General features: G+C 38.2%; 1 protein-coding gene across 19 annotated transcripts in view; it reads right to left on the minus strand.

The window, feature by feature from the left end:
- The window catches only part of TENM3 (teneurin transmembrane protein 3), a 2,524,603-nt gene that overhangs the window by 107,705 nt on the left and 2,389,855 nt on the right, over positions 1 to 27,043 (minus strand). For 18 of the 19 annotated variants that reach the window (XM_059909692.1, XM_059909687.1, XM_059909688.1 and 15 more), the window contains 6 exons: positions 25,904 to 26,026; positions 10,117 to 10,331; positions 4,095 to 4,305; positions 3,562 to 3,663; positions 3,167 to 3,361; positions 1,880 to 2,080 (listed from right to left, as the gene is read on the minus strand). In XM_059909692.1, the coding sequence (XP_059765675.1) occupies positions 1,880 to 2,080; positions 3,167 to 3,361; positions 3,562 to 3,663; positions 4,095 to 4,305; positions 10,117 to 10,331; positions 25,904 to 26,026 (1,047 nt within the window). The remainder of the gene's footprint in view (positions 1 to 1,879; positions 2,081 to 3,166; positions 3,362 to 3,561; positions 3,664 to 4,094; positions 4,306 to 10,116; positions 10,332 to 25,903; positions 26,027 to 27,043) is intronic. The other variant, XM_059909693.1, reaches the window with a different exon arrangement.

The following is a 27,043-nucleotide window of genomic DNA, read 5'->3' on the forward strand; positions in this document are numbered from 1 at the left end:
GCTCAGTTGGCCCAAACAGAAGTCGTCACCTTCTCCACCTCTCGCGCGCCTCCCACTGCGGCGCCTGTGTCCCGCCGACTCAGTGGTTCTCAACTCTTCCCGACTTTCTCGCCTCTCTCAGAGATGTGAACATCGACCCCAATCTCCCCTGCCTCAGACGTTCAGCTCTTCTCACCCTATTTTATGTTCTGTTTTTTCAGCAAGGCCTGTCTGTTTTGCCTTTAAACGTCCCTCAGTTTATCCTTTTCGTGTCCACTAGCTCCAAGGGACTGTGCCCCCATCCCTTCGCCCTCCTGGGAAAGCTCTCCGCGGTGTCTTCTAGTTCTCAGCTTTCACTGTCCTCTCTGGCATCTGATCCGTGGGGTAGTTCTGGAACACTGTTCTTGTCATATCAGGGGCACCATTATTGTCAGTGAATTCTCCATTGTCTAAACCATCGTTCCTAAACTGTGTCCCTCATAGTTGGGCCCAACTCAGTTTTCACCTCCAAATATTTTGTTGTCACTGTCCCCTGTATATAATGATATCCTCACAGTTGTATCTTTGGTAATGGTAGCAGCAGCAGTAGTAGTAGTAAAGCTGGTGGCAGCTGTGTTTAGAATTTATGATGGGCTAAGCATTGTACTAAGTATTCACTTCACATGCATCAATTCAAGCAGTTCCCACAGCAGCACCTCTGGAAAGAATGTCTTATGATTAAATCCATTTTATAGATGAGCAAACTGAGGCATACAGTAATTTCCCTAGGGTATGCAGCTATCAAGTAGTACCCAAACATCGGATTTCAGAATCCATGCTCTTAAGTACTTTCTAATACTGTTCCCCTAGTCAAAAAATATTCCCTCAACCTCCACACTAACTGCAATCTTGAAAAGAAGGCAAGAAATGTTAAAAAATCTCCTTGAAAACTTTCAATAGGCATCAAGGCAGGATCTAAATATTGACTGAATTTAGCATATTAGTCCATGTAATACTCAATAGAATATTATACTGGGACACACTGGTTTCTAAGTATGTCATGTGTGTTTATCTCATCTCCCCAGTTAAACTGTAATCTTCTAGACTAGAACAGCATCTTTTCAAACTGTATGACTAACGCGTGGGTCATGGAATTAATTCACGGGTTGCAACCGGCATTAAAAAAAGTAGAATAGACATGGGAGAAAGTATCAGTGTATATCACTTTGTAAAGCTTTTGTTTCAGTGATGTGAGTATATGCATATATATGTATATGAGGTCACAATGTAAAAATGTATTTAAGACCACAGGTTATTTAGGTCATGGTCAAAAACTTGAAAGCCAGTATTCTACAGGGCAGGAATGACTGATACTCTTTTATACCCACAGTGTCTGTCACAAAGCCATGCACAGAGCTGGTGCTCAAAAACAACATGACTGATTGAATAAAATTACTACCTGTCATTTCTATTATAATCATACAGTTACAATTAAAAGCTCAGTGTTGAACCGTTACGTACACCGTAATATCTATATATGTTTACTCTTTATTGTGATAATATTAAGTCTTCTGTTGTCACATAATTTTTTAATTGAAGCTTCTCTGTTTATGAGATAATGTGCTTAAATCTCCAAGCTGTACACAGGCCTTCAGAGTTAAGAAGAAAGAGACCTTTACACAAGTGAAAGATTATTCTGTACATTAATACGAAAGGAGAAACTTAATGACAAACTGACTAAGCCTGTTTCTTTCCATATTATAAGATAACAAATTTCACTACTTTTAATATTTATTTCTATAAATGTTCACTTTAATAAAATCTATATTAAGTATAATAAGTGTGTTTTAAAAATTAAAATGTTGTAACCTTTAGCTAAACAATATTAAGCGCTCAATCGTATGCAATATATGACCCTCACCATTTGAGCAGTCTGGGCCAGTCCAGTTAGGGTCACAAGTGCAGGAGCCACTTTCTTGAAGATAGGTTCCATGACCAGAGCACTGGTCTGGACACATGGTCTTGAGTATTTCACAGTTGTTACCACCCCATCCTGGATTGCAGTGACATTCCCCATGGATACACACACCATGATTAGAACATCCAGGGTCTAGACAATCAGCTAGTGGAAAGAAAAGAGAACAAATTTACGGTCAAATCTAGAAGATATACACAAGTACATATGGAACAAAGAATTACACCCCAATCTAATTTACCTGAACACTTTGGATACTCAAATGTTTACCCACCGTTTATTTGCAAGAACTCGTTTCTGAAAGATGCAGAGAATTTATACAATAAAGCATTAAGAATCATGCCATTTAGGTAATTGAGGCTCTTGCAAGGATTTGTAATTCTAGTGAATTACACACTTCTGCTCTTGAGATTTCAGACGATTGCTTTCCGTTCTGCCCTATCAGAGAGTAATAAGTATTGGCTTCTCTATAACGAAATCGGAATCAGCTGACCTAATCATAACCACTGAATACTGACAGCTGTATGGGACCCTCAAATGTTTGAGAAATAAATGAGTTGCAGACTCTCTATCTCTCTTAATTCACTTTAATGTGCTTTAGATGACGAGATTTAATTTAGCAATTTGACTCAATAAAACTTTACACTTGTAGGGTCAATGGCCTGAAAATTTAATTCCAGAGACTTAATTGCATCACTTTGTGTGTGCAGATCAATAAAATCCATTTGACTGAAGAACGGAAATGGTGCTTTTCTGCTTTTTGAAAAAACAGTTCAACTGCACTTTACAGTATAGCATCTTGACTATCAACATTATATACAGTTATGGCACAAACCCACGATGTATTTTTCTCCACCAGTATACTATGTTCAATATTCTGTCTTTCTAGAGATGCCAAAATGTTAGATTTAGAAGCTGGCATCAAGGTGAAAAACTGCAAAAAAAAAAAAAAAAATCAACGGTTCACCACTGGTTCTAAGACAAAAATGTTCGTGTACTTTCTCAGAGTTAAAAAAAAAAAAAATTATTCACACAATTGAGAGAGAGCTAAAGGACTCCTCGGTATTTTTTTCTTTTTATTGGGTAAAATGTTCACGAAGCAAAGCAAAAATCAAAATTACTTTCAGAAGGAGGCATATAAAAAGATTCATCTGCCAAACTAAAGGTTAGACATATAAGCCGTTCCTTTATGAAGCTATAACGACAGACCTCTGCAAGGCTTGACATGTTTACCTTCTTCACAGTTCTCTCCTTTGTATCCGGAGTTGCAAGCACAAGAGCCCACGATACAGATCCCACGCCCCCCGCACTGCGGGTCGATACACTGCGTACTTGGTACGTCACACTCGGTGCCCTTCCAGCCGCTGAAGCAGAGGCAGCGGCCCTTGGAGTACTGGCCGTTGCCGCTACACAGCACTGGACAGGCTGCTGTGGAATGAGACACGACAGAGGAATGAACAGCCGCGTCGCCTCGAGGTTCTCCAGGAGCAGGCACGTTGCTGGAACAAGCAGCATGCCGTTCCCCCCCCCCCCCCCCCCTTTTCTCTCCTGCCTTGAGAGCTTTCTGAATTGCTCCTGTTTCTACAGCTTATTTACATTGGCTTGAGAAAAGACTCTAACTCGCGTACCTCTTGAACAGTCCGGACCTAGAAATCCTGGGAAACAGTGGCACGTTCCAGAAACACACTCTCCATTTCCGTGGCAATTTCGGGGGCATTCCACCACAGACTCTGAAGAAAAGGAAAAGAAGCATCCTTGCTGTGTGGCCTGCCTCTGGTGCCAGGTAAACCGTGGCACTTCGATCATTTTAGCTACGCCTTGGAGGAAGCACGGGTGGCTTGCTCCATAACCCCGCAAAAGTATTCATTGCTACCAGATTGTGCGACTAGTAAAGCAAAGCGCTGGCATTTCAAAAGCAGACGCTCTAAAGCGTTTTCATGAGGCACCGCCCTCCTCCACGCTACTTCCAGGTGAGGCTGTCTTCCGGCGCTTCGTGCTTTGTCACACGGTCATAAACAAACAACTTACAAGATACTTCTCACTTTCACCTCAGGCGTTAGCATCCTAGGGATCACTCAAATCGGTGAACGCAATGGCATTCGTACGCAACGCAGCGCTGAGGCCGGAAGCCCGGAAGCGATGCTCTGAAGACACGTCTTACCTGTCGCGATGGTATTGAACGACACCTGCTCTGCACTCTTCCCATCGTTATAAAAAGCCAGATGCCAGGTTCCCGAATCCAAGTACTGGATAAAGCCGGCCTCGTGGAGACTGACGGACCTCGCCTGTCGCCCGGCTCTTTCGGGCTCAAGCAGGCTCCGCTGCTCTCGTGCAATCAACCTGCTGCCGTCCAGCAGCTCCACAAAGTCGTACTGAGAACGAGGACAAGGAGAACCGTTTAGCAGTCGGAAGCAGCACGGCCGCGGCTGCTCCTCCCTTTCCCTTCCAGACGTCTCCACTTTGCTGCAATAAACGCGGGGGTAGAAGAAAGTTCCCGACTGACGGGACTTCTACGCATTGCGTCTACAGGGGTGATGGAGGTTACCCACTGCACACCAAATACCACTGTTGTATTTAAACACCACAGACCATTCCTCCCCTTGATGCGCAATACGGTTCCCAAACTTATTTAATTCTTCTGGCTGATAAAAAGTTTGTGACTTTACGGAACAAGACTTGTGGTTGCCTAGAGGGGGAGGGGGGTTGGGGGAGGGATAGACTGGGAGTCTGGGATTAGCAGATGCAAACTATTATACATAGGATGGATAAACGACAAGGTCCTACTGTATAGCTACATTCAGTGTCCTGTAATAAACCATAATGTAAAAGAATATGAAAAAGAATATATAACTTTGATGTACGGCAGAAATTAACACAACATTGTCAATCAACTATAATAAAATTATGAAAAAAATTTTTTTTAAAGTTTGTGCGTTTAGCCAGTTTGGGGATACAACCATAAACCTATACTATTCCAAACCCAGCAGCTCTATTTTAGTTAGACCATTAGATGATCTCTTAAGATCTTCTCCTATTTAATACTCAAGTAGTAACCACGGCTACTGAATACTTACTCTGTGCCAGGATTATTTTTAATCCTCCTAGCAACACTTCCAGGAAGGCATTCATGTTTACACTTCAAAGATGAAGGAAACTGAAGCTTGAGAAGCTTGAGCAGGGTCAGATATCTGGTCAGTGGTGCAGGTGGTATGTGAACTCCAGTGCGCTTTGCTCCAAAGCTCGGGCTGTTTCCGTTACCCCATTCCACCCCTCTCTGTGACCCTGATGTAACCATTCCGAGCACCATGGAGAAAGCCATGGATTTTTACTTAGTTACGGTTAGATCAAAAACATATAACAAGATGCCTTTACATCTTTGATCAAAAGTCTAAAAAATTAAACAATGGAGGAGTTCTGAAGGGATGGCCGGCCCAATTATTATCATGAAGTCAATCATCATTAAACTTAATTTTTGTTTTAGCAAGATTAATCATGAACATTGGGTAGCTGGAAGAATGTAACCGGAGAATTTGAAGATAATTTAAAAAAATATGGGGACTTCCCTGGTGGTGCAGTGGTTAAGAATCCGCCCGCCAATGCACGGGACACGGGTTTGATCTCTGGTCCGGGAAGATCCCAGATGCCGCGGAGCAATGAAGCCCGTGCACCACAACTACTGAGCCTGCGCGCCTAGAGCCCGTGCGCCACAACTACTGAGCCTGCGCTCTAGAGCCCGTGAGCCACAACTACTGAGCCCGCGAGCCACAACTACTGAGCCTGCGTGCCTAGAGCCCATGCTCCGCAACAAGAGAAGCCACCGCAATGAAAAGCCCGCGCACCGCAACGAAGAGTAGCCCCCCTCGCCGCAACTAGAGAAAAGCCCGCGCACAGCAACGAAGACCCAACGCAGCCATAAATAAATAAATAAATAAATAAATAAATAAATAAAAAATAATAAATAAATAAATAAATAAATAAATAAATAGGAAAAAAAAATGGAACGTGACTGGTAACAGTGGGGTAAAATTTTGTAGCCAGAGATAAATTCAGTGAATTTGGAAGACACTGCAAAGACTTTCCAACATAGTTTTAATAAATTGTTAGACAATAGTTTCTTAAAAGTAGAATCATTCAGTGTCTATAGACTCTTACCCAGTTTCATTTTATTCCTGAGGTATGTATTTATGGTGAAAAGTACACTACAGCACTATAAATACAAATCATTAATGCTAAAGCACTACAAATGTGAATCATCAATATTCTACTTTCTGACAGACTCCTTAAATGGAATTTCATCAGACGTCTATTTAAGGAAAGGTTATTTATAATGAATCCCTTAATACCATCAAATTGAAAAAAATCAGTTGTTGGGATTCTAAGAATCACAGTTAAATACGTGGCCACTGTACACAGACCTCTTACTGTTACTATTGGACAGAATTTAGAATATCTAATTCAGCTTTCGACATACTAAATTTTAAATTTAAATATAAAAGCATTTTTTGTTATTGTTTGGTGTAGTCAAACTGCATTATAACATCATTTAGCTGTGAGAAATATACAAAAAACCACAACGTGATTAGCATTCAAACACTTTTTTCATTTACATCTTATGAGGATGAAAATAATGACTGGTATGGATATCTGAACTGCAAAATTTCACCGGGATTCTGTTCCGACATTATCAGAGGAAATTAATTCAGCACGTTTGAAAGGTGCCTCTGCCTCAAATAAGCCATTCATTTTCTCATCAGATTTAAATACTTGCATTAGCATGGCAAAAAGACAAGAAAAAGTTTCTTTTTATGGAAAATCACATAAACACTTTTTTCCCCTAACATAAACACAGTAACTGAAAAAGTGAATGGGAGGAAATTTTGAATTTTAATAGGTCTTTCAAGCCCTATTAATTGTCACCTTTATCATAGGGATCATTGTTTGTCATCACAGTGTGAACAACAAAGTGAGGCTGGGGTGGGGGAGTAGCTGACGATTGTTGAGTATCTACCCAGTTCGAGGCCCTTCGGGGGGCATTTCACACACAACTTCAGGAGGGCACTCAAATACCTAAAGACATGTCCCCTATGTGACACTGAAGCTATCGCCACGGAAAGGAAACAAACTATGTGGAGCAGAAATGTAATAACCTTTGTTCTCAGGGTGTAAAGTGATCACTTATGGGCAAATCCGAGAGTTTTGCTCCGTAACACCTATTCATAAGATTCCTCTGGGTTTTGCTGTGCAGCAAGTCTTAGAATCTTATGCTATTTTTAGGACAAAATTCAGTCTCACCACTTTGGAGGAGCAATCACGAGACAAAGCTTATACCTGATAAAGGTATCTTGGTGGTTCGTTTCTGAACAGATTTTCCATATTCTTAACTCATTTCAGTTATTAAAATGATGAGAATGCACAATCTATGAATACCTAACTGTGCTCTTAAATCAACTCTTTGGTGGCGGTAGATTCTTGCTGTAAATCACTGACCTAGAGGAGGGAGTGATTTTAAAGATCACCTGATGCAACTCCTTCATTTTACAGATAGACACTGAGGCACAAGGAAGTTAGACTTGTGCAAGGTCACAAGGTCAGAAAGTGGCAGGGGTGTGTGCTCAAGAACCCAGGTTTCCGACTCCCATTCGAAAATAGGCTTCATGCAGATGCACTTAAAGGATACACAGTACACTATTAACTGTACAGCGTTAACTTGCTTCCTTAGGCTTCTTAACTGTCCAGGAGAATGAATTGCATCAGGGAGAAGAACGTCAATTGATGCCTTAGTAACAATCATATGGACAGTTTTACAAAGGGTCACAAAGACTTTCAAAACTCAAGTGATTATTCTGAATGGTTGGCCAATTTTAATTATTTCAGGTTGATTTATTTAACGTTCCCCAGAAACAGAGAAATGTTCACTTTGGGCTGTTTTATAGCATATATCATGTTTAAACACTGAACTCAGAAACAGTTGTCTGCTCTGCTGATCCTGAATAAACTGCAGGAAGGAACTCTAATTACTGTGGAGCTTAAGAAAATGCATAACCTACTTAAACACATATATTGTGGGAGAAAAGAAAAGTGGATATCACGTATACTGTGTTTAAATACCAGAAGAATTACAAGAGAACCTGAAACTACACCTTTTATTCCCTAGTCTTATATGGTATATATAACCTCCAATAAGTCAACCCTAAATCTTTAAATAAACCTTTAAAGTGCCCAACGCATTAGAGAATTTTTTCTGAAATTAATTTTTGGAATTTATAGGTTACAAGCTCGCTATTGTACTTAGTTTAGAGGTATGTGTCTTGAGTTATACAAAAATAATTTAATCATGTATGTGATTCCAATGGAAAAAAATTTTTTTTTCCTATTTCACTGGACTACTGCTCTACTAAATGCAATCTATCTGCTATAACTGAAGTCAGAGAGGGCCACTTCCACTTAAGAAAATCTGGTTATTACATCTTAGTCAGTGTCACCTATAACATGAACTAGAGTCAAATGCAACTGTAATCTGAAATTTAAAATTGGACCCCAGTACACAATAAGAGGAATTTGACATGTAAACATTAAAGGAATTACTTTAACAATGTAGATATGAAAAACGTTAAATCAGAAAAATGAATACATCAAAGCATGACATTCAAAAAATTTACAGCTGTATAATTTATATATGTATATGAAACTTTCCCTGATCCATGACATTAGAGAGAGCATGTTCAAATTTTCTTACTCATCTTTTTTTTAAAGATATTATTTTTATTAGTAGAGGGATCAATTTTTCTTTATAATTTATATTCTGAGGTTATAGAAAAAGCATTTCTCACAAAATTACATAATATAAAGCATACATGAAAATCCTCTGGTCCTCATTTGATAAATCCAATTAAAATCGGCATGAAATTCTATAAGTAAATAAACTGATTTTCAAGCATAACTTTAAGCTCACCTAATTGTCAATTTTAATTAACCATCTATTACATTTTTTGGAATTCCTGTTTTGGGGAAAAGTCTGGGCTCCAGTTTTGTGATAGGTAATTTAAATAATTTCTCTTACATAATGGGACCTCTTTAAACCACAATTTCCAATTTATACACCATGAGCCAATATTAGATTATGAAAAATCTGTGGGATTATTGATCTGTGACAGTTGTGAGGTGATTTTCATGAAAGCAAATTGACTTTAAAGTTCTTTGAATCTACGATATAGGGGTATTTGAATTGTTTTAAGTAATGTGATCATCCTTGGTGACCTATGAAAGCTCTTTTATCTCTGTATTTCAGTGTTCATCATATGTAGACTAGGAATCATGGCTTGAGTTGATAAAGTTTATATCATCATATTTCTGTTTATGTTCCCATAATTTCTTTACAAAGAGTAAATCTGACAGAAAGTAAAAAGTATATAATATATTTTCAACAGAATGAATACATGTTTGAGATGAAAATGTCATGCATCTATTACATGAAAGGAGTATGATCTTTGGAAATGATCTTAGAATCTTTCTAAAACACTTGGAAAATCTATGGTGTTTTACTACATACTCAGATGATGTTCAGTATTCATCAGGTTACTCACAAATTCTGTACATTTTAATCAATCAATAATGATTAAAGCAAGTCAGGAAGAAAATGCTGTTCTTCCTACTAATTCAAAAATCTCAAGATAAGTGTCACCTATATTCAAAATTCTTTTCACTGTAAAAGATCAACACAAAAGTGGTCAAACAGTTAAACAGCTGAACTTAAGAAACAGAATGACTTTAAAAATGTAAACTAGGGGGCTTCCCTGGTGGCGCAGTAGTTGAGAATCTGCCTGCTAATGCAGGGGACACGGGTTCGAGCCCTGGTCTGGGAAGATCCCGCATGCCGCGGAGCGGCTGGGCCCGTGAGCCACAACTGCTGAGCCTGCGCGTCTGGAGCCTGTGCCCCGCAACGGGAGGGGCCGCGATGGTGAAAGGCCCGCGCAACGCGATGAAGAGCGGTCCCCGCACCGCGATGAAGAGTGGCCCCCACTTGCCGTAACTGGAGAAAGCCCTCGCACGAACCGAAGACCCAACACAGCCAAAAATAAATAAATAAATAAATTAAATAAATAAATAAAGTAGCTATAAAAAAAAATTAAAAAAAAAAAAAAATGTAAACTAGCAGTTTTCATTGTATTGGTAACAGCGCCTACCTGAGTATGGGAAGGTGGTAAGCCTTTTCGGCCGTATACTCCAATCAGTGCATCTTTCTGAAGAGAGATATTGAATTTAAGAAACTGTGGCTGATCAATGAAGAGCTGTGACCTCCAGAAGATCCCGGGGGGAACCTCTTGAGTTGCTCTTCGGCCAATATCAAGTTCTCCGGAATCTATGGTGTTATTTTCTTGTGTAAATCCACCCAATTTTCCTGAATGTAAGAGATCCATTGAAAAAGAACAAAAAATTAAAAAGAAACAAAGCCAAAAAACAGAACAGCTTTCTGACTTTCAAAAAATTCTTTCTACTTAAATGCTCAGACATTTCATTTTCTTCTGATAAATGAAATGCTCTTATTTATTTCTAATTTTCCCTTTAAAAGGTTTTTCTTCGTTAGATATTGTTCAACCAACTCTGACTGAGCACATCCTTTAAGATATTGAAGTCAACATCCCTTTACTTCCTCCCAAGGTATGCCTATTACTGCAACTGTTTTCACACCTACAGTCTTTCTTGATCGCTTGAAATGTAATTATCTTACAAATTATATGTGTTGTTATTTCTTGGGAGAGATTAAGTCTGGTATTTACCAGACATTCTAAACATACCATAACCCTGCAAAGTGTGAATTAAGGCAGAATGGATTATGGAGATTTCCAAATCAATCCTTAAGCAAACAACAAAAACAGTCAATGGCACAGATTCATGTAGTTCCCTCCAAACTATACAGTAGAATGAATGAAAATTCAGATGCCTGAAGGGCGGTTGAGAGGGGGCAGGGGGCACGTTATGAGGGGAAGGGAAGGAGGAGGGGTAAGTTTAAATTCTCACAAAGTTTTTAATGTAGGCTGCCATAACTTTTCCTCTTTCTTTTGATCTTTACCTCAACGTCACCTTCAGCCTTCCGCACACGTGTATTAGCCCTCTCAATGACTTTCAACGTGTTGAGAACAAATAGTCTCCACTCCCTGAATCTCCGACCCCTCTTAGAGACCATCTCCTTCCCAGTTTTAGGAAACAGATCCAAGAATCCTCTTTTTTGGTATGTCTCCACCTCCTTCCCTCTTCATTAAGGTTCTTCCTCATTCTGAGGGGGTTAGTGATAGAGAAGGTTTTACAATTTGCCTTAAATGGACACAAAACCACATCGTCTCTTATTCCATTGAAAGGGTCCATGAACGCAAAGGAAGAGAATGGAAGTGGGCAGATTATTCTCTACCAAGTCAATCTTTTTGAAAGTCACAAAGTTGACTTACTACTGAATTTGTCTTTTTAAGAACACTGATCCGAATATTAATTCAGATATTACATAATGTTATAAAATATCTATTACACAACACCGGATAAGTTGTGAATTCAAAATTTAGATTACTTCATTTCAAGTTGGAGAGTTGTGAACTATTTTATTTTAATGACAGAGGAGAGTCTTCTATCTATGAAGAATTATTAATTTAACATTGAGTTCATTTTTGAGTGTTTACTAGGGACACAGAATTGTGGGTATCAAGAAGAAATATAAATTAGAGAATAGAATCTTAGAGATTAGTCTGGCTTTGATGGCTTCTGCCATCAAGCAGCTAGTTACCTGGTTGGGAAGACAACACCTACAAACTAATAAATTAAATGACCATCTAAAGCAACACATGGTTAAAGGTCAGAGCAAAGTGATATCACTGAAGGCTGGAGGTGGAAAGATTTCACAGAAGGGCTAAGTTCTGAGCAAAACTTTGTAGGACAAGTAGGCTAAGGCGTCTGAGTTGGGGTGAATATCATAATTAAAAACATGGCAATGGAACTGAACATGTGTTCGGGTGATGGTGAGCAGAGACATCCATCTGGCTAGAAAAGAAGTTAAGAAAGTCAGGAGTCAGATAAACCAGGGTTTGAATCCCGACTCTGTCACTAACTAGCTGTGTGACCTGAAGGTGTATACTAAACCTCATCTGTAAAATGGGGCTAGTAATAATGCAATCACAGGGCTACAATACGGATTACATGAGGTGTTCTATGTAAAGCACTTGGCTCTCAGTAGGTATTAAATGAATGGAAGACATTAATGGCTTTGTCATGGAAGTAATGAAAGATAAGATTGGAAAAGGAAAAATGATATCAGATGGTGGAGGCCCCTGAATACCCGGTTAAAGAATTTGGTCTTTATAATTCATGTTCCTGAATTTTTGTATTTTCAACTCTGCCAAAGAGCATTATTCCACCCCTTTTCTTTTTTTTTTTTAAATTAATAGTAACCTTTTATTTATTTATTTATTTTTTTATATATTTACTTTTGGCTGGTGTTGGGTCTTCGTTTCTGTGCGAGGGCTTTCTCTAGTTGCGGCAAGCGGGGGCCACTCTTCATCGCAGTGCGCGGGCCTCTTCACTATCGCGGCCTCTCTTTGTTGCAGAGCACAGGCTCCAGACGCGCAGGCTCAGTAGTTGTGGCTCACGGGCCTAGTTGCTCCGTGGCATGTGGGATCTTCCCAGACCAGGGCTCGAACCCATGTCCCCTGCATTAGCAGGCAGATTCTCAACCACTGCGCCACCAGGGAAGCCCCACCCCTTTTCTTGAAGGTAGGTATATATGTATATACATACATATATATAGGCATTACGTTACTATGCATATAATTTATGGCATGTTTTAAAAATAGGTACTTGAAATAGATTTAATATGGGTTAATTATACTTCAATCCTACAAAGGCACTTATTAATATGTTTTGTGTGTGTGTGTGTGTGTGTGCGCGCGCGCACGCATGCGTGTCATGAGGAGAAACAGAATTCAAGATTAGTAAGAGGGCTTCCTTGGTGGCGCAGTGGTTAAGAATCCGCCTGTCAATGCAGGGGACACGAGTTCGAGCCCTGGTCCGGGAAGATCCCATGTGCCGTGGAGCAGCTAAGCCCATGCGCCACAGCTACTGAAGCCCGTGCGCCTAGAGCCTGTGCTCCGCAACAAGAGAAGCCACCGCAATGAGAAGCCCGCGCACCGCAATAAGAGTAGCCCCCACTCGCCGCAACTAGAGAAAGCCCACACGCAGCAACGAAGACCCAGAGCAGCCAAAAAAAAAAAAAAAAAAAAAAAAAATTAATAAGGAACAGATGTTTATGGTAGATATCCAGGTTATGGCCATTAGGGTCTAGAGTAATTCACAACAGATCACATTTATGGATAAGTGTGAAGTCTGGGGGAGAGTGTGTTATTAGTAAGTGCTGGGATTCTTTTCTCTCTGGACTGCTGCCTCCTACAATGACGTATGCCCATCAGGTGCAAAGGACAGCTACAGCTAAACAGAGACCCATTAAAGGTTCTGATCAGGCAAAAGGTGACACAAAATCACTGTCTCAAGGACATTAAAGTGCAGTAGCGTGGGAAGCCAGGAAGTGGAGAGACGAGTTAGGATACAGGTGCAATAACCTAGGTAGGAGGCAGGAGGGGGCTGCACAAGAAAGCTTAAGAAAAAGTCATTATTTACAGTTTCACTTCCTCTCTTTTTTCCTGATGTCCATAATCACAGCAGTTAACAGACCTTTACCTACCAGGTCTATCTTTGTTGAACTAATTTACTAATATAAAATGCTCTTGAAAATAAAAGTTCAAAATTGGGTTATAGTAATCATTGTAATTTTTCATGTATCAACTCACAGACTATAAATCATGCATCATTCATTGAAATTTAAAATACGTATCTTATGATATTAATATTCATTTTAGCAAAATTAGAATATATAAATAAAAAGATAAAAAGTGTAGCCCTATACCCAGAGATTACTTTTGCTTGCTATCTAAGCAAATATCTTTCTTTATTCACAGGAATTTTAAAAATACCTGAGATCAATTTCTACTTTTCATTTTGGAAGCTTTTGCACAAGAACCTAAATTTCTCATAAATTAGATTTTACCAAAAAGATTAAGAAGCGGGGAAAAGAGAAATGGAATTAACCTTTAGTGAGAACATACAAGATGCCAGGTAGTTTCATCTATACTACCTGTTTCAAATTTCAAAACAACTCTATGAGGTCGATATTATTTTGAGATGAGGAAATTAAGGCTCAAAGAAGTAAATTACATGCCTGAAGTGAGGGCTGAGTCAAGATGCAAATCGAGGTCTGCACAATTCCAGAACTATGTGTTTTATAGAGTCATCTGTAAAATCTTTGCTTTTTATTAAAACAAATATTTATTTCAAATTACTGGGTTTTAAATTTATTTGTCTATTCCATATAAAATCAGGTATGTTAGCTCACTGAAAGATACCAGAGAATCTGCTTAGCTTTCAATTTTAGGACATAATTTATTAGGAAGTAATGGCCAGTTTTGTGTGCCACGGATACTATAACAAAATATTCTTTGTGTTATAATTTATTATAAATTCCCAATAAGTTTTTGTCTTTTGGTTGACTTCCACATGGTGCTATTTAAAAAATACCCAATAGAGTAGTAGTCTTTTTTCCCACTAACATCTGTTAGTAAACATAATCATATTTAAACATGAGATCATTCTTATTTGGACTCATTATGTTCACACATTTCTAAGGCTATTATTATACTTTACTGTTATTAACAAGTTCTATTGTTATTTTCTGAAGCTTATGTGACTTAATCTACTCTCTGGTCTTGATCCTATCTACTGCTGGTATAAATGGTTTTTACAGTTTTAACAGTACATACATACTTTGAGAGCTGGTAAGCATTAAGTGGTGCTAATCCCAGAGCTGTTTTTCCACATCATCATCTTTGCCCAAGAGCATTAGCTTTGGAAACAGTAATCAAGCTCTGACTTCTAGGGTTTCAGGTTTTGCTTTGTTGCTTTCTCCATATCCTATTTTGAGGTGTTAAAATCTTTCTCACTGAAGCGACATGTGCACCCACTGTTGGGTCAATAAGTGTATCTACTTATCCAATTAGTACCATAGCTAATTTAACAGGTGGCTCTTTTTCAGAAAGAAGGTTCTTTCATTTGTAAGACAAAATAACCAAGATTGAGTGGATGTGCTTGAATGGGGCAGCAGTAGCTGTGATCGTAGTTTTCTTGTGTACCTGTAAGGAAAAAGCTTCACCGAATCTCAGAGTTCAAGTGCCCTTGGAGGTCATTTAGTCAAGGAGTCTTCAAACAAGAGTACTCATACCCCTAGGGAACCTGAGGACTTTCCAGTGAGGAAAGAGGGGTAGAGTATTTTATGGGAATTAACTTCTAGAACCTCAACAACTTCCATATGTAGACTTCCTTTACAACAGACGGGCACACCTCTCACACATCCAGAATCTTTCTTTCATACGTTGTCTTAGAACATAAAGTTTCCAGTGTGTCAAACAGGCAAAACTGAAAGTATTTTTTGTTGATAAACCTCCTTTAATCAAGACACCATAAACCCACGGTAGGGCTTTAGTGTTTTTCCTGTCCTACACGTATTTCTATCCAAGGCAAAGTGCGGTGAAGTTGAGAAATGGAGTATTTAAGACTGTTGGCACGTTTTCAAATCCGATACATCAAAAGGGAGGGAGAACCTTATTGTTTCATGCCCCCATCACCCACCCAACCATTGTGCATGAATGCTTTTCATCTGCAGAAGAGCTTCATGACTGCAAAGAGAACATCAATAAAGTAAGACATGTTAAAGGCAATGATGCCTTACTTAATCCAACTGTCAGGCTCCTGGCAAGGATTTGGTCTTTGTCCATCTCTACTTACTGCCCGCCTAGCATAGGAATTCGGAGCTGAGACAGTCGTGACAAAACGCGTATTAAAATAAATTATTTGAACTGAAAAAACAAGTCAGATTTTTTTCTGACAGAAAATAAGTTTGATTTTAATGGGAACTAGCTCTGCCAGTAAATTTTATAGTGGGTATTCCTCATAAATTAGTGAGCTAACTAAATAGAGATATTCAAAGTATGTAATATGATAAAAGCATTCAAGAGAGATTACAACAAAGGTAAATGAAAATGAACAGTAGTTCCATTTTCCAGTCCATTCTGCATATATCAGATAAAGTGCCGCGAAGTAAAAGAATAAGAGATATAATTGGCAGTACGTATTTTGCTAAGTCTTGGTGAAGTCTTTTCTGGTATTCTCCATGGAAATCGAGACATTGTATTTATTCGAAAACTGCGTAACGAATCTTTTTGAAAGCAGGTAGTTGTTAATTCTTTGCTTTCAATAAAACTGAAGAAGAAATGTGATGAAGTTGACAGCTTGTAGACCAATAAATATACTTTTTGGAAATAGATCACAATGTGATTTTTAACGTATGACTAATAAGGATTTCAAATAATTGAACGGCATCCTTCTAAAAAAATTCTTCCACTCCCTTCTGCTTATTTTGTAGCAAGATTTCTTATGTTTATACTTATAACAAAGGATAACAGGAACAGAATTGATACTGAACCTTGCTTTGCTCTTGTAATAAGTAATATTCATCAGTGAATATATAAACTATTTGAAAAAGTCCCCATTCATCTCATTCAGAGGTATTTTTAATACATTTTCACTTTTTATATTTAATAATTATCAAAATGCTCAACATATTTATACCATAATTAGGTTGATTTCATCCAAATATGTACAACTAATAATTGTAAACAAAAATTCAGTACAGAATAAAACGGATTTTTAAAAACACTTAAGAGTATTATGGTTGCAGGAAATAAAATTCAATTTATTTATTTATGTTTTTGAATTTTATATTATTTATTGATTTTTTATACTGCAGGTTCTTATTAGTTATCCATTTTATACATATTAGTGTATACATGTCAATCCCAATCTCCCAGTTCATTCCATCACCACCCCCCTGCCACTTTCCCCCCCTGGTGTCCATACGTTTGTTCTCTACATCTGTGTTAAAATTCAATTTAAATTTGTATACATATTTCATTTTAGAGGCACAAGAACAAAGCAGTTTGAAGATCACTGAAGATCACTGATCTATTCTAGCCTTTCCTATGAAATGTGAATCTCATTTTTAAGTGCCTATCAATGTCTTTTGCTTCAAATTATTACACTATTTAGAATGGATTTATTTTGAATTAAAGTCTCAGAATGTGTCTTTTCTAAAAGGTAGATGCTGACCTGACCCTGTCATTATAATCAGTGATATAGAGATATAAGGACATCACAGATTTTTCTCCGCTTAAATCCACGGAACTGGCAGCTAATATCAGTACAACATTCCTGCTAAAAAGCCTCTATTGGAATGTCAGGAGGCTAGAGTTTTGTGAAGGGGCTTTGTCTTTTTAAATTCTGCATTGTTGCTTTTCAAGTCATGGTTCTCCTCTAATTTGGCCAAGTCAAGTGTGGTCATTCCTGTTAGCATTTTCAAATGCTCTTTATTGGCTGTAAACACACCTGGAAGTCAGCCAGCCATTGACACCATTTGATAAACTTGTAAATACTTGGACAACCTCTTCCTCTGAAGCTCATCAGTCCTCCTAGATAAAAGCCTGGAAACAGATGTCTTTCATCATGTCCTGAATTCCAGAAAACTTTGGCTTCAGAGGAAATAAAAGGAGGGCCAGTTTTAGTGCTCTCCATCCTCCCTTACTGAGATCACTCCATCCTTAAGCCCCCAGAGTCTGAACCTGGGAATGATCATAGGAAACACTAAGGTTGTCTGTAGGTTTTACTAAGAGAAAAAGGAGGAAAGATGGAGGAAAAAATAGACAGGGCAACAGAGCGCCCTGTAGTTATTCTAAACTCAAAGCGTGTGGGTTAGGAATCAAACCAATTAAAGCCTTCACAGTAAGAGTGAGATGTACCACATCTTCAAACACAATAAAGTATCATCTTGAAGATTTTTTTTTTCAACTTGTCCTGTTGTGCCTCAATGTGGGAGCCACTAGCCGTCTTTTCACCTACTAACTGTGATTTTTCCTTTCATCAGTAAGTACGTGTCACAACAGTCTTAATGTCTTAAAACACAGTTGTCAGAGTGTGAAAACATAAAGAGACTGAGCACCACAAAGCTATTGTTATTCCTCTCCTTCTTATGTGATGCCCAGTTTATATAAAAGCACATTAGTAAAGTGGCATTTTTCAGATAATGCCTTAAAAAAAGAACTCTGTACTCTGAGATATTTTATGAATAATAGTTTACCAACCCTAGATTGTATAATGACAAAACAGAGTAGTATTTAAAATCATACCGGTAATCAGGAGGTTTGGTATGTTTGAAAATTAATTTGTGATATCAGAAAACAAACCAAAGTTAAAAAATACTGCATTTTTTGGTCATAGATATCACGAATTTGCTGCCTGCACATCATGTGAGTAAACCAGCCTATAATGATTAAAATGGAAAGGCAGAAAATAAATCCAACTGTGAAAGTCTAACTCAACTGCTGACAAAGGTAAATGATAATATCATTTTAAGTCCCACAGAGGCACTAATAATTAAGACGTCAGGAAGCAAGGTGGGCATTTATAGACAATCAATAGCCCACTCTCCAATTTGATGACCTAACCTTGGATTCATAGCCTGACTTTGAGATCTCTGAGAGAACATATCTTTTTATAAACAGCCACATGCCATAACTTAACATTGTGGATACAGAGTGTTACATCAGAAGCTAAGTGAATTAAAACACCACCTTGCAAACATAGTTTAATGGACAAAATCAATATAGCACCTAATTAAGGAACTATTAAACAACGCAACAACATAAATACTCTGTACAATATTGAACAAAACTCAGTGCTCTTGCAGCCCTGTTAGCTCTATTTCTTCAATTCACAGGCAATCTTTAACTTGCTATAAAATCTAATTATCTGAAATTGGCTAGTATTTGAGAAAAGTCATACATGCTGAATAACAATGAAAAATTAAAAAGCAACTTGAATTATTTTGTTTAAAGAGGATGAATCATGTATATGTAGTTTTTCAATCTGTACTCGTACCAAAGGAGTTTTGTTGTTGTTGTTGAGATTTAATTGACATACAACATTATGTTAGTTTCAGACGTACAACATAATGACTCGTTATTTGCATATATTGTGAAATGATCACCACGATAACTCCACTATACATAGTTACCATTTTTTTCATGTGTGATGAGAACTTTTAAGATCTACTCTCTCACAGCTTTCAAATATACGATACAGTTTTGTTAACTACGGTCACCATGTTGTACATTATATCCCATGATTTATTTATTTTAAAACTGGAAGTTTTAAAATAAATGTCTTTCTTTCTTTCTTTCTTTCTTTTTTTGATTGGAGAATTCATTTGCTAGTTACACTAACCAAAATTTATGGCCGGCATTTTGTCTTATATTATCCCAAATTATCCTATGCTGAATTTTAGCATTTGTCTTATTGCTCCTTTCCAATAAAGCTAGTGTGAAATGTCCTGCCATGGTATCCTCTACTTTTCCTTACTGTGCATTTTCTAATTCATTGGAATTGCTTGCTTGAATCCTGTCTTGCCTAGTAACTCACACGCTCTGGGAACAACAAATGTGACTGTCTTTTTTTCTCACTGCTATGTTCTCAGAACCTTGCTCTGTGCATGGCACATAATATTATATGCTCAATAAATAAATGCAGAATGAATGAATACTATGCATTCAAAGGAGGATTAAGGAATAGATTTCTTCATAAAATCCAAATAACTAAAAATATAAATAACGAATGATAGGTATTTCTAATATTGCTTTAGAGGATATTTTGATGCTGATTTAAGGATCTACATTCTTAAGAATTTTGCTACAAATACAAGTACGTAATCTTGAATTGCAAAAAAAAGAGTGAAGTAATAGTTACTGACATGTATCACCTACTTATCACGTTCCAATCACTGCTTGGCCCCCTACATGCATTAAATGATTTTAACCTCACTACTACCCTATGAAGAAACAGGAGGTTAAAGAAGGTAATTTGCTTAAAGCCACCCAACAAGCGCACAGCTTTAATCCTTAATCACTCTGCTGTACCAACATTTGCTTTGTGTACAGTTAATGCAAGGCACTGTGTTGGGCCCTTTATATACTTTATAGCATTTAGTCATCCTATTTTCATTCACTCATTGGACAATACTTATTGAGCATCCATTACATGCCTATAACTGTGCTGACAGCTTTGAACAGAGAGGTGGAAAAATAGTGTGCCTTACACTCTAGCAAAGAAGACACATATTAAATAGTAATGGTGATAACCACTAACATTTTTCAAGCATTTACTATGTACTGTACACCATTTTAAGTATTTACATTGACTATTCAAGACCATTCTAATTGATGAGAAAGCTTAAGCACAAAGACGCTACAGTAACTTGTCCCAAGTATCAAAGGCATTAATAATGATCAGAACTATTGTAGGATGTGAAACCAGGTGGATTGGCTCAAGACCCTATAACCTTTAACTCTCTGCTCTATTGTTTCTATGCTACAGTATGGTGTGACGAACAGCCAGATTGTGGAGAACCTTGTTAAGTCGTCTAAAGGCATTTGACCAGAATCTAGATCACGGAAGGGTGTCAAGTAGGGTACTGATATTTCAAATCTGTATTTGAAGAATGGATGAGCAAGTCTAGAGATATATATCCCAGATAGAAGGTGGCTTCTATAATCCAGGTGAGAGTTGACGGGATCCAGGAGATATTTTGGAGTTAGAATTGATAGGACTTGATGACTGATTGCACAGGGGAGCTAAGAGAGCAGGAGAAGTCAGGCATGACCCCTAAGCTTCTGGTCCAGGTAACTAGGTGAATGATGATGCCATTTCCTGATATAGAAAGAAAGGCAAATTTGGAAAGAAAGATGATGGGCCAGTTGTGTTTTCCAAAGATGGCCACAACATCTCCCATCCCACATGTGCTTATGCAATGTGTTCCCACCATTTCCCCAGTCAAGAGTGGGGTTTAATTCTCCATCTCATGAATCTGGGCTGATCTTACTGACTTTCTTGACCAACCAGATATGATGGAAGTGACATCCCAGAGTGTCCAATGTTCTAGGTCATAAGAAGCCTTGTAACTTCTGTCTGGGTCTCTTGGAATGCTCCCTCTGGGGACACTCCTCTTCAGAACTTGTGCTCTGAGAAGCCCAAGCCAAGTGGAAGGCCATGTTTAGACGTTCCAGTCGACAGACAGCATCAACTGCTAGCCCTGTGAGTGGGCTACCTTGAATTTCAGTTTAGTGGCGCTTTCAAACAGACCAAGCAACATCTGAAAGCAATTTCATGAGCGACCCAAGCAAAAAACCAAAAATTGCCCAGTTAATCCACAGGACCATGAGAGATGATAACAAACTGTTCTTTTAAGCCACTGGATTTTGATGTGGCTTGTTAGGCAGTAACAGATAACCAAATCAGTTGTTGGGTTCAGTTTTAGACATATGGAGTTTGAGATGCCTGGAAGACACCCAAGTGGGGATGTTCTAAAGATACTTGGATAGATTCTTCATAGTTGATGTCTGGAGATCCAAGACAGAGAAATCCAGGCTGCACTTGTTGATTTGGGAGCACAAAGAATGGAACATAACACATAGCACATGGAACGTAAATGAAGTCAGGAGAATGGATATGAGGACCCAGAGAGATTATATTCTGAGTGACGGCAATGTCTGGGGATCGGGTAGAGGAAGATGAGTCAACTAAACGAACTGAGAAGTCACTGCCAAAAAATCAGGAAGAAAGTGGAAATGGTATCACAGAAGCTAAGGAAAAGGTATTTCAATCAGGAGTGATAGGTTACCTATTAAATGCTACCAAGAGCTCAAATGTGATAAAGAGCGTAGAGTATCAATTGATGCTATTGGCAGGACAACCAATAAGTCGGGAAGACATCAGTGTCTGTGAGTGATGGTGGCAGAGGACAGTCATGAGGAAGGAGCCTGAAGAAGCCACACTGTCACAGGAGTAAGTGGAAGGTGAAGACAGGACTTCACGGCGAATATACACACCATGTTCCAGAAGGCTGGCTACACGGGGAGGAGAGAAAGATGGGGTAGGGCAGGAGTAGGAGGCAGACTCAAGGATTTCTTTTTTTAAGACTTGAGAGACTTGGGAATGTTCAAATGTTGATTGGAAGGTGCCAGTCAGTTGAGAGAGGAAATTCTGAAGTACAGAATGGGATCAAGAGCACTCTTGGAAAGATTGGTAAGAAAAGGATGGAAAGACAGATCTAGATACACATAGGAATGGAGCTCTGTTTACAGGAAATTAAGGTTTCTGGTTTTTTTGCTGAATAGAACACAAGGTCATCTGCTGCGAGCTGAGGGATTGAAGCTTTTAGGGTAGTAGGAGAGTTGGAAATAACCGTTGAGACGCGTGGGGAGAGAGCTTGCAAGGGAAACACGGAAGGGCTGCCAGACTGTTGAAGCTGATCAGCCAAGAGACAGGCATTAGTCCCTCTTTACGTGGAGGAAATTGAGGCTCAAAGAGGTTGAGTAAGTTGCTCAAGGTTACAGAGTAAACAGATGAAAGAGGCGGGATTTGAATACAGGGCTGCGCGACGCTCTCCAGCATGTTAGGCTAAGCGAATTCCTCCATCCAGTGGAATAATCTTAGTTTCTGGAAAGAGACTGGTGTTTGAACTAAAAACTCCATCCTTGCCTCTCTATTCACGTTGCCCACTTCCGTCAGTTTTGCCTGAGACCTCACACTTGACATCTCATCTCTAAAATCTGTAGTCAAAGAAGGTCTCAGGAATAATCAGGAAAGAATCATGGCGTGTAATAGAAATTCTTCTTTTAAATACTAAATACCATTTAGAAGCTTTGGTTCAGCATTCACTTAAAAGCGAGCAGGGAGTTTAGCACCATGATTGTTAGCACCATGACTGTTCCTTAGAATTGTATTTATAAAATAAGAATAAAACAGGACTGCATAAAGAAGAGAATTGCATTTAGAAGCCACGAAGTAATTTCCCCATCATGCTTAGCACGGTTAATTCTCCCAGTGAGCTTCGTTCAGAATTGCAAGAATTTCTTAAGGGTTATAATCTCCTAGAGTTTCTAGAGATGATGTGATCTGGTTCTCTGCACAGTTTATAAAACTGAAGTAGTAGATGATGGTGCATGGTCTCTGCCGGTTCATCAGCGATGCTTAAAAGCAGTGCCTTTAAGGTACCTCCCTTCCTGCAAATACAGTCCCCTCCTGCCCCCTGCACTCCAGGTCTGTAAGTATTTAAGAGATACATACCCAGAACCTTTACTTGGAAAAACGAAAATAAGAATTCCTTACCAATTTAGGGTTTTTCGGGCTACTGGAAAAATAATAAAGACAACAAGTGAGACTATTATTTAGGTCACACTTTGGACAAAGTCTGAGCCCCGAAATAGCCTTCTTTCCCTAAAGAGAAATTCCTACGAAGCCCCCTGTCCGGTTGGCAGGCTGCAGGTCCGTTCTTCTCCAGTATATCTAACTTATTCTGGGGCATCTGTCATCTCCTCCTTATGTGGGAGGCTAGGAAGATGGTCCTTCACTTACACGCATACAGTAAGTCCCCTACGTATGAACCTTCATGTTGTGAACTTTCAAAGACGCGGATGTGCATCTGGTTCCAGCGAGGAACCAGAACCTGTGCCATCAAGGTCAGGCGTGAGTGGAATTGCAGCTCGCCCTCCGTCCCCTATGGCTGACGATCCCTCAGCTCTACCATCTCCCACCTCCTCTCCCTCCTCCAGGCAGTAACTCTTCTTGCCTGTTCACTGGATGCCAGCCCCTGGATGCCAGCTGTTGTACTGGACTACTGTACTTTCCAAGGTACTGTACTGTAAGATTAAAAATGTTTTATTTTTTGTGTTTGTTTTTTTATGTATTATTTGTGTGAAAAGTATTATAAACCTATTACAGTACGGTACTATATAGCCGACTGTGTAAGTTGGGTACTTAGGCTAACTTTGTTAGACTTATGAACAAATTGGACTTACGAACGTGCTCTTGGAACGGAACTCGTTCGTATGTAGCGGACTTACTGTATACAGTTGCTCTACTGGCACCTGTCAACTGCACCCCGTGTGTTCTGTGATCACATGGGGACTTCAGTCCCTCTTAGGGAAGCGGACTTTCAGAGCCGTGTTTTTGAAACTGTGGCCCACAATCCTTTGTAAATTGCAAAATTATCTGAGTGAGTTTCAGCTAGCATTTGTGATAAATGGGAAATTCAATAAAATAGAATAGAAAATCCCAAGAACCAGCACCGAGGCTGTGGGAGGGTCTCTGAAGCCACAGCTTTCTCAATATCACACATTTCAAGGGCTGTGACACTAATTGGCCACACTCTATTTTCATTCTGATCGTAATAAAAGGCTAGGATGCTGTAAAATAAACGAAACGTCTACAATAAGCATTTTTCTCTTTAGTCTGTAAAAGAGTTCCCTACATGTGTGGTTAAGAAGTGCCATTTGACCATTTTCACGGGAATAATCCACTTTAAAAGACAGTCTAAATTGCAATCTATATAAATCAAAAATACTCTTAATTTCTGTGTAGTTATGGATCTGTTCATGTGTGTGTTATCAGTGCGTAAAAAATTAAACAGTTGTTTAAAGTAATTATATTTCACTTAATTGAAATTTCCCACCAACAGTTTTAATTAGGTAAGCTTTTCTTCACTCCTCGTTAATCCACTGTGCACTGACTTCCACTGTCACTGTCATCAGCCGCCAGATTATAGTTTTTTGGAGTATATAGCACTTTGTATCAAAAGACTCCATACAGGGGTGGGGTAGCGGTATTTATTATTTCTATGAAAATCTAATGCCTTATAAAATCTCTCAGCCTCCCCAAGAAGGAAGAGGAGTGTCATAAAGTATTATTGTTAAAATAAAACAGAAGCTGGGAAAGCAAAGAACAAAAAAAATGGTAAAAGCATTAGTCACAGCCAATGGGTACATGTAAAATAGCAGCATATATATAAATACAAATAAATATATTATAGTATATCTAAATATATAATAGCTTCTTTCTAGTCTTGCAAAGAAACTAGCCACATGAGGATGAACATAATAGATGCCAAAGAAGAACAAAAATATACTAGATAAGAAGAAATAAAGAGGAAGAAGAGCCAGGGAAATGTTTAAAGGCAAAGGATATATTTCTCACGTGACAGAAAAAGGTGTCTGTATCTGGTTGCTTTGAGACATAAAGTATTATGACATTTTGCAAAAAGTCAGAGGATGCCAAATGCCAAGACATACATACAAGCACACACACATATATAAAAATAATAGACAGATATATAATATAAATATACTTACATATGTACATATTTTTCTGGGTGTTTATATTGAAAAAATGAAATACAGCATTCTCTAACCGCTTAAATTCCATTTGTAAACTCAGAGCCAATTGATTTGAAAGTCTGTTAGTTCAAAGTGTAAACTTTTGAAGGTTTAAAGAAAGGGCAAGCAGAGGAAAGGCCAATAAATGAGAATCCTTTCATGTGTTTCGTATGTAAAAGCTTTTAAAACAAAATGAAGATAGTATTCCAACTCCACATACCAGCTGAACAAAGAAAGCTCAATATACCCAAGGTAATATGAGATGATACACTGAATTATAATCTATTTGCAGACTAAAAATAAAACAAAATGCACACTCGCAGGAAGGAAAGGCAGAAAAGCTTAGCCATCGACTCAGAAGGCAGAACACTGTATTATTCCTATAATAAAAATGTGAAATTTCAATCCTTCAAGTAAATGAATAAAAGTCACTCATTAAAAGATAATATTTGTAATTCCGAAACCTTTTCCTTCTCCCATATAAAGCTGAATGTTACATGGGTAAAAATAAATTTATGGAAAAGAGATGTTAAAAGAAAAACACAGGACACATAATTCTTTCTCTTACCATTGTCACCAGAAGGTAACGATACAGTGTTCGTTGGCATGGTATCAGAATTCACTTTTCCATTCTCAAATGTGTCATTTTCAGTCTGCTGTAACTGCCAGTTGAGGCCAAAGAGATGCATTGCTGAGGATAAAAAATACAAGTTGTTTAAAGGTCTGCTGCTTTTAGCTACAATATCAAATGGTATATATATTTATAACAAGAGTCACATGTAAAGTTAAAATTTCCATGTTCTGAAATACCAAAGATGATTGCATAATAAAAATTAGAAAACAAACAGTTCCTCAGTGCAACATGGCAGCACTTTAATAAAGATTTGATATTACTCAGTTAATTGGTACCGGGAAATTCTTAGGAGTGAATCATTATTTGTTCTGCTTTGTTCCAGTTCTACTCTTCACGATCATTTAAGTAAGCGGCAGTATGCTCTCTAGCAGTACTTGCCAAACTTACATGACCACAGGCCACTTGCACATGTACAACACTTTGTTGCAATATCTATAGGTTCTCAAGAGACATGATGCTATTCTCTTGGATTAAGGTAACAACTGGTCTCACAGACGAATTTGGTGCATGAAATGTTCAGAATGGATTCAGATGCACAAAATATAATAATATTTGAATGTTCTAAATTTAAGATAAATAATCTTCGAATTTATGACTTACAATTCAGCAAGAGCACAGATCAAGCAACATGCATATGTATCAGGTGATTTCATACAGAGTTTCTGATGTGGGTTTGATAATCTTATAAACTGATACAAGTTTTGTAAATGTGTTTACTAATTTTCTTGATGTAAAACACTTAGAAAATAGGTAACTAGACCATATAATTATAAAGAGAAATGTAATATAATTTATCATTTTATATATTATTATTTATTAAAAATATTTAGAATAATAATCACTGTCATATTAACCATTAACACGTAACATTCATTTGTGCTCTATAGAATATAGTTTAGGAATTAATCCCTAAGGAAGGCTAAGTACCCATGGGGAAACCCAGTGACTGTCACATTACTATGTCATGAAGGAGAATTTTTCAACATTATTTGACAGTGTATATTCATTATACATGTTGGAACTTACCAGAGAGGTGGAGAAAGACGTAAGTGTTTAAAAAGTATTGTTAGAGAC

This window comes from Balaenoptera ricei, chromosome 21, assembly GCF_028023285.1.
Source record: "Balaenoptera ricei isolate mBalRic1 chromosome 21, mBalRic1.hap2, whole genome shotgun sequence".
NCBI lineage: Eukaryota > Metazoa > Chordata > Mammalia > Artiodactyla > Balaenopteridae > Balaenoptera > Balaenoptera ricei.